The sequence below is a fragment of the Chanodichthys erythropterus genome, chromosome 20, assembly GCF_024489055.1.
Source record: "Chanodichthys erythropterus isolate Z2021 chromosome 20, ASM2448905v1, whole genome shotgun sequence".
NCBI classification, from domain to species: Eukaryota; Metazoa; Chordata; class Actinopteri; order Cypriniformes; family Xenocyprididae; genus Chanodichthys; species Chanodichthys erythropterus.
This window is the reverse complement of record NC_090240.1, coordinates 32,061,159-32,076,200: the sequence shown is the minus strand read 5'-3', so window position 1 is coordinate 32,076,200 and position 15,042 is coordinate 32,061,159. Positions and strand designations below refer to the sequence as shown.

General features: G+C 34.8%; 1 protein-coding gene across 1 annotated transcript in view; it reads right to left on the bottom strand.

Annotated features, from left to right (window-relative positions):
• Positions 1-15,042, bottom strand: part of plekhg5b (pleckstrin homology domain containing, family G (with RhoGef domain) member 5b) — an 84,458-nt gene that overhangs the window by 58,884 nt on the left and 10,532 nt on the right. Inside the window, exon 3 of the mRNA XM_067370977.1 lies at positions 5,796-5,872. Within this exon, the coding sequence (XP_067227078.1) occupies positions 5,796-5,872 (77 nt within the window). The remainder of the gene's footprint in view (positions 1-5,795; positions 5,873-15,042) is intronic.

The following is a 15,042-nucleotide window of genomic DNA, read 5'->3' as shown; positions in this document are numbered from 1 at the left end:
GATAAAAGCACAGAATTACAAAACTAAAAATAGTTTGATAATTGAAAAATCAGAAATAAAATACAATATATTAGATGAAAAATAACAAAGAAATGTCATTATTATTTATTAATTAATAAAAAGGCTATATAGCAATATAAGAATAATAAAATAAATTACAAAAACACAACAAATTAGTTTAAGTGAAGTTGTTTGATAAAATTATTAAAATTAAAATAAAAACACACGCACACATACACGTATATACATACACATATATGTTTTTATATTAAATATTTTATTAAAATATTATATATATATTTTATATATTATTTATATATATATATATATATATATATATATATATATATATATATATATATATATATATATATATACAAGAATACATATATATATACACACACGTATACATATACATATACATATATATATACACACATATATATACATACATATATACACACACACACACACACACACATATACATATACATATACATATACATATATATATATATATATATATATATATATATATATATATATATACATACATACATACATACATACATATACACAATTTCTAATAATATATAAAATATTTTAATAAAATAACAAAAACATATTTATACACACATATACACACACACACACACACATATACATATATAAAATAAGAAAAACATGTATCAAAAAAACTGAAATGAAAACATTAATAAATACTATAACAGTACATAAAAACAACACAGGATGAAAAACCAAATTGCACTAGTAATATATACAATAATACTTGATTTTGAGTTTGTGCCAGGCAACACGTCAGAACATGTACAATACAGTCAGGCAACATCTCCGACAACCAGCTAATTTTTAAGGCTTTCCATAATTACTTGGTTAAATCGGCTAGATTCTATAGGTTCCACAAACGCCTTACCACAGCATTTTCAAAACTGTCGAAAGCAAGCACTTTCTAAATGTGGATTAAAGACATGCATTTAACTTTTGTCTTCTTGTCAGCATTATTCTTCCAGCAGACTATAAATAAAAACAAACCTCCTTAAACCAGTCTGAAGGCCTGAAGAGCAACCTTAGCAACTGTTGTGCAAGAGACGTGACTAGTTACACAGCAGAAAATGAGACAGACAGTGATTCAGATATCTGAAGTTGTGTGTTTGTCATCAAGCTGTTTGTATTTATTAGCAAGGCACGAACAGACCTCTCCTCAACACATTTCACAATTTGAGACTACAATATTTAGGGACAGAGGTTGTTTGTTGCCTTAAATCGCACTGATTTGGCAACAGATTTATTGTCATGACAGGACAGTTAGTCCTGTCCTAGAGGCAAACACACTGACTTGTCTCTCTGCCTCCTCGTAGTGGTCAGCGTGAGACACTGCACGGGAATCCTGCTACTTTTCTGTAACACAAAGCTGCTCTTATTGTGTAAGGAAATCACAATTATGATTTTCAAAATACTATGTTTATAGTATACACAAAGGTAGTGGATAGAAGGGTAAGATGTGCCAGTGGAGTGGGTAAGCTGTGTCACTCTGTTGAATTTAGAATGGGCCAATGATACACAGTTGGCTGTGTTTGAAAGATGCACAAGAGAAAATTAAACTTTTTTAATTATTATTATTTTCTACATTGCTGAAAAAAAGTCTAAAAATATATATAAAAAAATATTTACTAATGCATAAAATCAGAGCATAAAAATTGTGGCTCAGCTATAGTAGCTTTTGCATCAAAATGCAAGAGTTATATAATCACCTGGGAACAAGGAAGTCAGAAACAATCATGTTACAAGACAAGCTAACAAAATGAAGACATTAGCATGTCAACGAGGAGATGACCAGTAATAAAAACAGTGGAGGCACAGAGGGAGGTGAAGGTGACAATGAGAGTAGAAACATTCCTCCCTCATGCACGTTTCTTTGTAATCTCCTTATATAACCAGAGCCCGTGACCTCGGGGCGACGGGCGCCAGACGAGCACAATCACTGTGGAGGTTTTCCTACAGGCCGACCCCCTACAGCGGTCCCGGACACATAATCATAAACCCAGAGCCTCGTGCGCTCACTTATACACACAAACATGGACACACACTGCGCTGGAGAACGGCACGCACAGACATCACATTACCAGCTGACTTCAGGTTTTTGGATGAATGGGGGGACATTTGCAACCGTTCTCAACAGAATGATTAGGTGAGAACAACAGGTAACAGCTCTGTGGCTCCATTTCCATCTTCCCTCAAAATAAAATGAGGGAATAAGGAGGGAAGGGAGGTAAGGAGGGAATAAACAACCCATCTGCTCTGACAGAAATTGAAGGACAAGTGCTGACCATAAAGGGGTTATAGTACACTATATTATATGGTCAAACCAAAAATTATTCAGACATTTTTTAAATATTTTTACTAGTATGTGCAGGACACTATAGTTCATTTATGTAAGTGAGGATAGCAAAATAGTAAACTGTGACATATTATACCCAAAAATTCTTCACACAGTGGAGTACCAGTAAAACTGATACAAATTTGGAACCAAAAATTTCACACGCTGTCAAAAATGATCATGATTTTAACAGTAAAAGACTGAAAATGCTACGGTAAAACTTTTAAAAACTTTTAACAGGAAAGTTTCTGTACTATATGGTGTATGGTGAATTACTGTAATAGATCCCCTTACAGAAAAAAAACAAACATGAACTTCACATGTGCAAAAACACATGTGACCACATATACATGTGATTTTGCACATGTGAAATGTAAGATGTGAAAAGTGTTTTGCACACGGGAAATGTGTACTTTGGGAACGTTTCCCATGAGAAAAATGTGTGAAATTCATGCTTTTTTTTCTGTAAAGGTCTAACCGTACATTTAATGTGATTTTACAGTAAATTACCGTTAAATTAACAGTTTTTGCAATGAAAAAACGTAAATTGACATTTCCAGAATTCCCTGCGTGACACTTCACATTTGATGTATTTTCAATTAAATAATTATTTCTTCTTAGTTTTTTCTAATCAGTAGTGTTTTATGTTACAGTTAATGTTGTTCGATTCAGGGTTGGGCAAAGATACATCAAAATGTATTTTAAAATAAAATACCAAAAACTTTTATTTTAAATTTATACAAAATACAGCAGCCACACTATGCATCAAAATAAACTACTGTATTTTTGTATTTTAAACATACTGAAAAATACTTTTACAAGGGAGCATGACATTTTTTTTTGCAAACCTTCCATCAATTGGCCTATTTGATCTATCCCTTCACCATTACGCTGACTCGAGTTGATTAATGGGATAGTTCACCCAAAAAATTAATTTATTCCATGATTTACTCACCCTCAAGCCATTCTAGGTATGTATGACTATCTTCTTTCAAGGTGATGATACACGGGGCAACTTTTTAAGCAATGTTGCCGGGCAATTTTCCAGAGTGATGTTGCTTGGGCACTTTCCCATTGAGAATAGGCAACAATTTTCTATCTGGATACTTTAGATCAAAATTTGTTACCTATTCTCAATGGGAAAGTGCCCAATCAACATCACTCGGCAAAATTGCCCGGCAACATTGCTCAAAAAGTTGCCCCATGTATCGTCACCTTCAGACAAACACAATCGGAGATATATTTTAAAAATATCCTTAGTCAACCACAGCTGCCTACCTGTTCACACAGATACGTGAAAATGACTAAAAACACTGTATTCTGCTGCCAGGCCAGTAGTTGGCGATGTCACTTTGTAAAGAAACACCACACAACACGTAATACGCATGCGCATGGCGTCACCGTTTTCACAAATTCACATTTTTGTAGTTTACATGGAGACGATAACTCGCTTTCAAAAACTTGCACTTTGAATTACGTTTTTAAAAGTATTGCATTTTCAGGCCCCCAAAACGCAACGGTTATGTAAATGAATGGCCAAAATGCATAAAAAGTTTCACGTTTTTAGTTGAAAATGGTGTCGTGTAAACACCACCTTAAAGGTGCCCTAGAATCAAACATTGAATTTATCTTGGCATAATTGAATAACAAGAGTTCAGTACGTGGAAAAGACATACGTTGAGTTTCAAACTCCATTGTTTCCTCCTTATATAAATCTCATTTGTTTAAAAGACCTCTGGAAAACAGGCGAATCTCAACATAACACCGACTGTTACGTACCAGCTGGGATCAAGGCATTAGACAAGGGCAGCCAGTATTAACGTCTGGATGTGCACAGCTGAATCATCAGACTAGGTAAGCAAGCAAGAACAATAGCGAAAGATGGAGCAATAATAACTGACATGATCCATGATTACATTATATTTTTAGTGATATTTGTAAATTGTCTTTCTAAATGTTTCGTTAGCATGTTGCTGATGTACTGTTAAATGTGGTTAAAGTTACTATCGTTTCTTACTGTGTTCACGGAGACGAGAGCCGTCACTATTTTCATTTTTAAACACTTGCAGTCTGTATAATTCATAAACACAACTTCATTCTTTATAAATCTCTACAACAGTGTAGCATTAGCCGTTAGCCACAGAGCACTATCAAACTCATTCAGAATCAAATGTAAACATCCAAATAAATACCATACTCACAGGAATCGATGCATGCATGCAGCATGCATGACGAACATCTTGTAAAGATCCATTTGAGGGTTATATTGGCTGCGTGAACTTTGTTTATGCACTGTATAACTGCACTTATAGTCGAGAGCTTGGGAAGGCAGGGAGCGAGAGATTTAAAGGGGCCGCAGCCTGAATCGGTGCATAGTTAAGGATGCCCCAAAATTTAAAAAAAAAAAAATAGACTTATATTACATCTTTTGAAAAGACGTGCTATGGCACCTTTAAAAGTATCTTTTTTTTTTTTTTTTTTTTTACAATTTTCTTTAGATTTTATTCAGCAATGCACTTTTTTATAATTAATGCTGTTCTTTTGATCTTCATATTCATCAAAAAATCCTGAAAACTGTTTTCAACATTGATAATAATAATAAGAAGAAATGTTTCTTAAGCGGCAAATTAGTATATTAGAATGATTTCTGAAGGATCATGTGACACTGAAAACACTGTAATAATCATGCTGAAAATTCTGTTATGCAAAGTTGTAATAATATTTCACAACATTTCAGTTTTTACTGTATTTTAGATCAAATAAATGCAGCCTTGGTGAGGCGTTTTTCAAAAACAACAAAAAAATCTTCCCAACCGCAAACCTTTGAGAGAAAGTCTGTCTATCAAAACATTCGCAAAATGGAGCTGAGTACCACACTCTTTTAGCTACAGTAGCTGAAAGTTTAATCAAAGAGTGTCTAACAAATAAAATGAATAAACACAGAAGTTCACCCAAACCTGCTGAATAACGTGCCATCTACCTCATTCCCAACTATGATTCTCAAAGCAAACAGAAAGTTAGCAAAGCAAAGACTTCCTGAGAGTTGTGTTCCCTGCTCTCCTCTGTTCGATCTCCTGTTTCAGAGACCATCAGTTTATGAGGGGGAATTCATTTCACAGTCTGATGGCCAGAGAGGCGACCTCATATCCCAGCAGGCCTCTCTTTGATCCTTTAAACCACTAAGTTATACCGGCCCTCCACAGAGAAGACCAGATCTCCCAGCAGTCTTGAGATGGTCCTCACTGCAGAACACAGAGATCCAGGGGGCGGGGTTGGATCTAGATCCTCCCACTTTACACATACCTAATCCCTAACCCGTCTCTGCCCCCTGGATCTCGTGTGTCCTACAGTGAGGGCCTACTGGCAGTCTTCAGAAGGGACTGGGTGCTTCCCTTACCTTTGAAGCGTGACGGCGCTCGGTGCAGTCTGGATGCTGACATACCACGCACTCCTCTTCCTGAGCGGGCTTCTCATCTACAACACACACAGATACACCTTACAGAACTGACTTGTACATTTTCTGAAGAAAAACAACAGGTTAAGTGTCGCCAGCACATTGCTAGGGTGTTTCTAAGCAGTCACTACTATATTTGCAGTGTTTACGGAGTTGCTACATGGTTGCTAGGGTATTTTGGAATTATTCAATAAGGTTGCTAGGGTGTTGTGGGGTGTTCTTTTGTTCGTTGAACTGCCCTGAAGATGAAAATAAGTCAGAGAACTTAAAGTTTGTTTGAGATATATTTTTATTTTTTAAAGAAAAATTATGTGCAAGGGTCACTATCACATTGCCAGGGTTTTGCTAAGCGGTTGCTAATGTATTTGCAGTGTTTACTTGCTAGGGTATTTTGGATTGATGCTGTAAGTTTGCTAAGATGATTTGAGTGGTTGCTAGGGTGTCATGGTGTTTTTTCAAAAAGGAAAACACAACAAAACTAAACTAAAATTAATAAACAAAATAAAACATAAAAGGTCATAAATACTAAGAGGATATTTAGTGCAATAAAGGGATAAAGTCTGAGATTGACAAAGGAAATGTAACAGGATATAAACAGGACATGAAAGAAGAACACAACAAAAAGGAAGTTAAAAAAAGAAGAGACAACAAACACATGGTTTAATATCACTTTCGCTTCATTCTTGACTGGATTAACAGGTGTTTGTTATTAGCACAGCGCAAAACTAAAACAACTGACCAGGCTAGAAACATTCATTTTATGAGTGCTAATTATTTCATATGCTGTAAAATATGAGTCTGTATGGATATGGGAATTTCAAGACAGTTAACAGCCACATTTGTAAGCAATCCTCTGTAGAAGTCGACCCAAAAAAAACTTTCCGTTCTCCTCTCCGCTTACAGATTCAATATTCTCAGGAAAAATTATGAACATCTTTTCCATCTGGAGATTTTGCTTTAAATGTGTGCTTTCTCCAGTAATATGTCTCAGTATTCGATGCTTTAGACCAGTGGTTTCCAAACGTACCCCTGGGGGTGCGTGAGGTGACCAATGGGGTACGTGAACAAAATGCTGAGTTTTTAAGTTCATTTAATTCTACCCCACCTTAAAATAACATTAAAACCGAGCATGTATTTTTAACAGCCAAAATTTCACTTCTAGTGTAAAAACAAGAAAATAGTAGTGCTGTAAAATGTCAAATACATAACATCCAGTCAAATTACCTCATCTGACTGCATCCACACAAGCAGCGTGCAAAGTCTGCTGCCTTAGCAAATCACGCTACATTACTGCCGTTCTCGACAATGTACCTTTGTAAAAGTGGGGTTTTAGCATACTAGCATGCAGAACAAATACGGACTGTGCATAGATAACCAATTATAAAAGCAAGAATGAATTTTTTTTCCTGTAATCTATCATTGTGTCTCCATGCAACACATAGTGGGGTTTCATTGAATGAATCAAGAGAGTCCATGATTCAATGACTCATTCGTAAATACCCAAAAATGAAAATAACCCCATGATTTACTCACCCTCAAGCCATCCTATCTTCTTCTTTCAGACGAACACAATCCGAGACATTTAAAAATATCCTTAGTCCTCCAAGGTTTATAATGGTTGTGAATGGTAGGCCAAATTCTGAAGGCAGAAAAAAATGCATCCATCCACAAAAAAAAAAAAAAAAGAATCCATACAACTCAGTAGGATTAATAAAGGCCTTTTGAAGTGAAGGGATGTGTTTTTGAAAGAAAAATATCCATATTTAAAACTTCATTCAAATAACGAGCTTCCGGCAGACGACCGTACACATACTTCGACGTCAATTTGGGCGGAAGAGCAACCTTTGACCTGACACGGTGACGCAAGGACGCCTGTGGAGGTGCAGAGGAGAGAGCAAAACAAAACACCGGTCATGAATTAGAAGTTTAAAATGAGAAATATTTTAAAGAGAAATGTCAGAGGATTTCGATATAAGAGAAGAGGAACTTTGTTGCCCAGCCGTCTTTGTTTGAATCGTGAGAGGTGTCTAAGCTTTTCTACATCCTGTGTCATACGTCGCGTCAGAGGGTTACTCACTTACTTACTTTGGCGCAAGTCGACTTGTGCATTCTGCGTGCGGTCTTTCGCTGGAAGCTAGTTGTTTAAAATATGGATATTTTTCTTACAAAAACACACGTCAAAAGGCTTTTATTATTCATTTGGATGCATTTTTTCTGTCTTCAGAATTTGGCCTACCATTCACAACCATTATAAACCTTGGGAGGACCAAGGATATTTTTAAATATCTCAGATTGTGTTCGTCTGAAAGAAGATAGTCATATACACTTAGGATGGCTTGAGGGTGAGTAAATCATGGGATAATTTTCATTTTTGGGTGAACTACTCCTTTAAGACAGTAACTTGCTGCCACCTACTGGCGGCTTTAGTTTAATATTTAAAAGTATCACCTCATTTTTAAAATCTAGGGCTGCAACAACGAATCGATAAAATCGATAAAATTCGATTATTAAAAGAGTTGGCAACGAATTTCATTATCGATTCGTTGTGTCGCGCGACTATTACGCCTGTCAATGAGACGCGGAGATGTTTGAGTATAAAAACGCGTGGTTTAGCGAGAAGCAGAGCGGAGCAAAAATAAAAAAATAAATAGCAGAGCGGAGCAAAAATAAATAAATAAATAAATAAATAAATAAATAAATAAATAAATAAATAGCAGAGCGGAGCGGAGCGGAGCGGAGGTAGAGGAAAGACCATCGGAGAGACCCGTGACATTGTTCTGAACAGGCGTGCCGTTGTCAGGACCCCCGCAGATTTGAAAAGACAGAAATCGACCCCCACGCTTTTGATATGGGCTGCTTCAATCAGTCACACTATATCATCTTTTAGCTTTGGATATTTTGTTTCAAATTAGACCATTTTCACGTTTTTTCACGCTTTCGTTCATAAATAATCAACTGTTTTGTCGCGAATGTAAAGAACAGGAAATGCGCTTCGAACAGAGAAACACGCGATCTCCAAACAATCGATCAAAGCGTGCTAACGTTTTAGGACAGGTCGATGGTATATAAATCATGCCCGACTGTCAAGCCAAACTGTCCATTCAGAAACCGAGAATTTGACCACTTGACAAGGTAAGGAGGCTGATCTCTCAGGTTGACGCGCGAGCTGGCTTGACCGAAGTTTTCGTGAGGATTTAAGGTTTATGGACTGCTTTGATTTTGGTAATTACATATAGAAAGATAAAAGCATTGATGGCATCTATAAAATAGATATCTGAAGGCGAAACAAAAGTGATATTGCCTCGTCCAGTGAGGAGGACGCACGAGAGGAGACCTGCGCGTTTAATTGGTATGTGTACAGTAATACTGCATTTACAATGCTTATCAGTGGCATACATTTCGATTGCGAACGTGAAAATCCAAAAGACCATGACTAAAACTAAATCAAAATTTGCTGTCAAAATTAACACTGATCTGTTGTCATTTATTTATTCTGTGCTTTATCCCATATCGGTTATTGTTGACAAATATATTTGTTTGTTGTACTTTTTAAATTTCATTTTAAAGTTTTTTATAGCACTTGGTCATCTTAAGCTAAACAAAATTATACATCTTTTTGTGCAATTTATATATTTATAATTATATATATTTGGCAGATGTAAAGCATACATGTGTATGTTTTTTGTGTTAGTCCAGTTGTTTTTTATTACTTTAACAGCTCAGGGATGTTAAAAGAGCAACCTGTTTTTGCACGTTCTGAGGATTTTTTTGCACTGTGAATTTGCACTGTCATTTCTGTTTTTGAATAAAAGGTTGGAAATTAATGTTTTTTTTAAATAATCGACAGATTAATCAATTATTGAAATAATCGTTAGTTGCAGCCCTATTAAAATCATTTCATATTTCTCTATTTTATTTAATACATTATTTCTAGGACTGTCAAGATTAAAATGTTTAATCAATTATTACACAATGTGGTGATTAATTAATCTAATCTAAATTAAATTAATGCAATTATACTCTGAATAAGAAACTAAAACTGCCAGTAGGTGGTGATAAATGTCTAAATTAGTAAGTTATTTAGTCATTCATTCATTCAATTCATTAAAATGGCTGATTCATTCAGGAATTAAGTAAATGGCTCATTTTATGAATGGGCCATTGAATCATTGGTTCACCCGATTGATTCAATCAAAAAAACGAGGATTCATTCAGAAAATAAACACAGCTGTGTGTTGCTCGTTCTGCTATGGATTTTTAGGTAATATTTTTGTTGGGAAAATTGAGCAAAAGCAGACAATATTGTGTCTAAAATGTAACAATATATTAACTTCTTATATATTGAACTGTTGTAAAAAAAACTATCACATTTGCACTTGTGTGATATTGCGCTTGTTACTCGTGATATCACTTAACTATATATATATAAAAAAAAAAACGCTATAAATATGAGACAAAAACTCATCCAGGGGCATTTTTGCCCAGATATCTTGAATTTTAGGGGCATATAACTGCATTCTATAGCCTATATCATGCAGTGTGTTGTTGCCCTGCTTCATGTTCGTAATCAATCAACTTTATGGATTGTAAGACGAATGGGGTGCTTTAATTAGCACATTATTTTTTCCCATAACTTATTAAGTTAACTTGTTAAAATCGACCTCATGATCTCATAACATTATTATATGCCATTGTTATTGCATTCATGCCACCTCTGGGCAGGATTAAACTGTGTAAATACATATATAGATGCAGCTTGTGAAATGATTGATTTAGTTTAATTTATTGCTTTATTATATTAATTTAATTAAAGGGATTTTAAGAATTTGACATAAAACACGTCACATGCATTTAATAAGGTTATAAAAACATTGCCTTTATAAAAAGGTAAAAATAAAAAAAAAAGGAACTTGAAAAATCAGTTTAAGGGGACAAATATCGTCCCTTAATGGAAAAGGTGTGACTGCAGTCTAAGTGGAAAAGAGGCAGTATGCAGAAGGACGTTAAATGCCACTCTGAAAGTTTGGGAACCACTGCTTTAGACTGAATCAAGAGTGTCATGAATCAGAAACTTGTGATGAAACCTAAAATTATGGGACACAATAGTGTCTGACCACAGCACCAGCTGCCTGCTCTAGCTTACCAGTTTAAAGATTTTCAGGGAAGCATCACTATTCCTCATACTTATGGTTTTCAAACACTAAAATGTACAATAAGATCAGATGAAACAGAAATATTACTTAAGAGACTTGATAATAATCTGATGATATTTGACATTTATAATGAATAAAGACCTTAAGGACAACCAGTATGTTTGTTTAGCTTAGCGCAGGATGCTATTAATAAGTGGTAAGAGTCTGATTCAGCAGTCTATCTATTTAATTACCTCTTAACTTCCTCCTGTTCCTCCACACTCTCTCTTTTGCTCCTTTTCTCTTCCTCTCTGTTTAACATGGATCGGAATGTCTGACCTCAGCACTGCTGATTAGGCCCAAATCAAACAAATAATAAAAGCAAGCTAGCGGCACATGCACTGTCAACACACACAGTGAGACAGCATGTGCGTTTGGCAACTTATTCAGTCACGCTCTAAATAATAAAAAAAAAAAAAAAAACTCACTGTGGCCAATTTTCTAAAGCCTAAGTGAATAAAATGTGAGTGTTGTTTACCTTTTGGGTTGCCAACTTCAACAGAGGAAAAAATGCTTTTTAATGTTTTAATAAAATAAAAAGTCACTATATAAAAAGAAATGATAAGTATAGTATAAAAGTATAAAAATAAAAAAGGATTAAAGCTGAAACAATTTCTTGAGAGACTTAAAATGGTATTTGATTTTATATAGATAATAATGTTTTAAATAAAAATATAACAAAAATAGAAACAAAACTTTTTATATAGGAAAATTTTGATAATTTTACAACGGTGTAATAAGTATGTAAAATATAAAATTAATAATAACTAGAATATATAGATTATAAATAAAATAAAATGCAAGTAATAAAAACAAATGTTTAATAAAATAAAATAGAAAAAGTTATTATAAAAATTAAAAAAGTTGAAACCTTTACTTAGAATATTAATTGAGTTTATATAATAATAATAATAATAATTTATTAATATTGCACATTATATAAAATAATTACAAAACTAAAAATTAAAAAAGGAGACTTAATAATTTTACAATAGTATATAAAATATGTAAATATACAATTAATAATCAAAATAAATAAAAATGTAGGCAATTGACCCTTTGCCAGGAGTTTGATTGACAGGCAATCTAACCAATCAAAACACAGAATATGCCATTTTGTCCAACAAAGCAGTCTCACTGCGTGAGAACATGATGTATGGCAAGAGATCAGCATGGCTTGTCGGACATAGCAACAGTAACTAAAGCGGGCAGGTCTTTGCGAACGGTCAATTTCACAACAGCGTGTAACAATATGCTACATCAATGGAGGCATCATTCAGGCCGAGCCAAAGTTTACTTATTTGGACCATGACATACTAGGCCCCCAACTCAAAGTATGAGCATCAGAAATAGTGATTGTCTTAGCATGCACCTCTAATAATCATACAAGTCATCCGTAAAACAAAGGCGTACAACCCTGAAGCCTTATCACACTCTTCCTCAAAGAAGACCACACAGTAAGGATCCTCAACTGTACCATGTTTACCATGTATAGGCAGAGTGGAGGTTTCTAAGAGCATGTTTACGCATCGCTTTTGTACGGGCTTTTACGAGGAATTTGAGGAATGCCTCAGATCAGTTGTGAATTGATCCCTCTGTTCTGTACCACTGAGACGACTGGCACACTGCTGGAACTGTCTGATGTCTTGCCTTGTTCTCGTGCTTCGCTCTGAAGGCTAAACCTCCCCGTCAGCCGGAGACGCTGGTGTGAGTTATGTAACGCGAGGCGTCTACTGGAAGACAGATGGCAGACGGCAGAAGCCTGCCAAGGTACGAGGTGTTTCACTTGACTGTCAGAGATGCAGTCAACCGCTGCATCCCCACATGGGAAAGTAAAAAGGTTTAAAACTCAATGACATGAACAAACATGGTGAACAGGATCCCATTGATTACACATTTAACTGACTTTTGGCTAATATAAATTCATCTGTATCCTGCACAAAGTGCTTACAAGTACACAACGACAAAAAGCATATTTTCCATTTCTAAAGGAAAGGAACATGGGAGATGCACACACACACAAACATTAAAAAACTACCATTAAAACCCTAATTGCAGCCAAAACTGCAATTGGGGTCATTCTGTGTCAAATCAACCAGAGGTTTGCGGCTCAAATGTTTTATTTATTTTTTTTACATTTTTTCTGTAGAAAGACCAAGATAAATCGTGATGAAAGCCAAAATACTAATTGTCACAGATGTATATTTACTGAGGAATCCACTATTTTGTAGAATTACCATTTTCACCTGAGATTTGGAGCCACATTTACAGGGGTGTAAAAATAACTTTAGAAAAATGGCAGCATCATTATTTCATTTTTACACAAAGATTATTAGGTCTATTAGTAAAATCTGTTGAATTTAGCAATCTTTGTTTCATTATATGCCAACAGTGACAGTTCAAAAATTGAAAAAAGCACTTCTTTTTTGCATCAAGTTTGCATGCCTGTAACTCAAGAAGTATTAAAGATATCTTAATATCCTTTTAGATTGTGGTTTTTAATAAACTTTCCTTTTGGTATCTTGATTTTTAGTTATCAGATGTTAATGTGAAAGCCCATTTATAGAATACAAATGAATCAATCAATAAAACAATTATGAAATAAAGCCTACAAAAAAAAAAAAGTTTAAAATAAGAGTCACATTGTGAGAGATTTTCTTTATATCACTCTTGTCATATTGTGTGAAAAAGCGGCACAATTATGAGTGATATAGTTGCAAATGTTATGTTGTGAAATATAAAAGGTCACAAATATAAAATATAATTTTGAAATATATAAGTCTCAGATTGAGAACATCACAATTACAAGAATTAGAAGTTAAAATTCTTTGAGACAGAAATATCAAAGTAATTTTGTAAAAATCTGACCGCGATTTATCTCTTTTAGCTGAGAACCAAATGTAAAATATGTAATTGTATTGCATTGTCAACCAAAAACTTTCAAAGCTCTACGTTTGTGTATGCCTATTTTTTAATTAGACAATATCCAGTCAAATCCCATTAGAAACATTGAGACGATAATCATTTTCTGTATAAAGTTTCAAAAATTATGTTTGCTTGAAAATCTAAAAATGCAATATGCACATTTTAATCATTTTCATTCATGTCGCTGACAGAAAACGGACAGCAAGTCTCTGATCACACAGACTCCCATGCCTCCAGCCATCCTGCTTCTTTTTACGTAACATACAGAGAGGACTTAAGAGGCCACACACTTGAATCCAGAGTACATACAGTAATATGAACATTCTAAAGGCACCGGCAGAGCTAATCTTACAGCAATGTGCCTCATAAGATGACTGCATGAGTTTGTGACATTTTCCCATCACTATTACTAACTCAAACACCAAAGTAAGCCATGACCCACCATTATAATCCCCCAGACTAATTATGGCATTTGAGAAGATAAGTATGCACTTCGAAATGCAGTACGCTCCTCTTCTGTAGGCCGCAGTAGCCAGAGAGCGGCTCTCAGTAATGGATTGGCCTTAATTACAGGTCTTATGAATGGAAGAGATCAAAGAAGAGACTCAGTGTTGAAGCTTTCCATCTCCAGATGAGTGTCCCAAATGTTCCGGAAGAAATTTGGGTTGCATAAGTTGAGACAAACAAATAAAGCACTGAGAAATTAATAATGGCCTAATGAAAAACAGCGTGTCCAGTATCATCATATACTATCATTATTAGCATAAAGATAAGGGCAAGAGTACTGAAAAATATGGAGGTGGCAGTAATGACTGACTATGATAACAAAAAGCCAGCAAGCATTCAAAGTAAACAAGAAGTGTGGATAGGTCTTATGATGAAAAACAGCTTAAAAAAATCAGATCATTTCCTGATAATTTACTCACCCCCATGTCACCCAAGATGTTAATTTCTTTTTGACTGAAGAAAGAAAGACATAAAGGTTTTTGAGGAAAACATTCCATGATTGTTCTCCATATAGTGGACTTCAACAGTTACCAACGGGTTGAAGGTCCAAATTGCAGTTTCAGTGC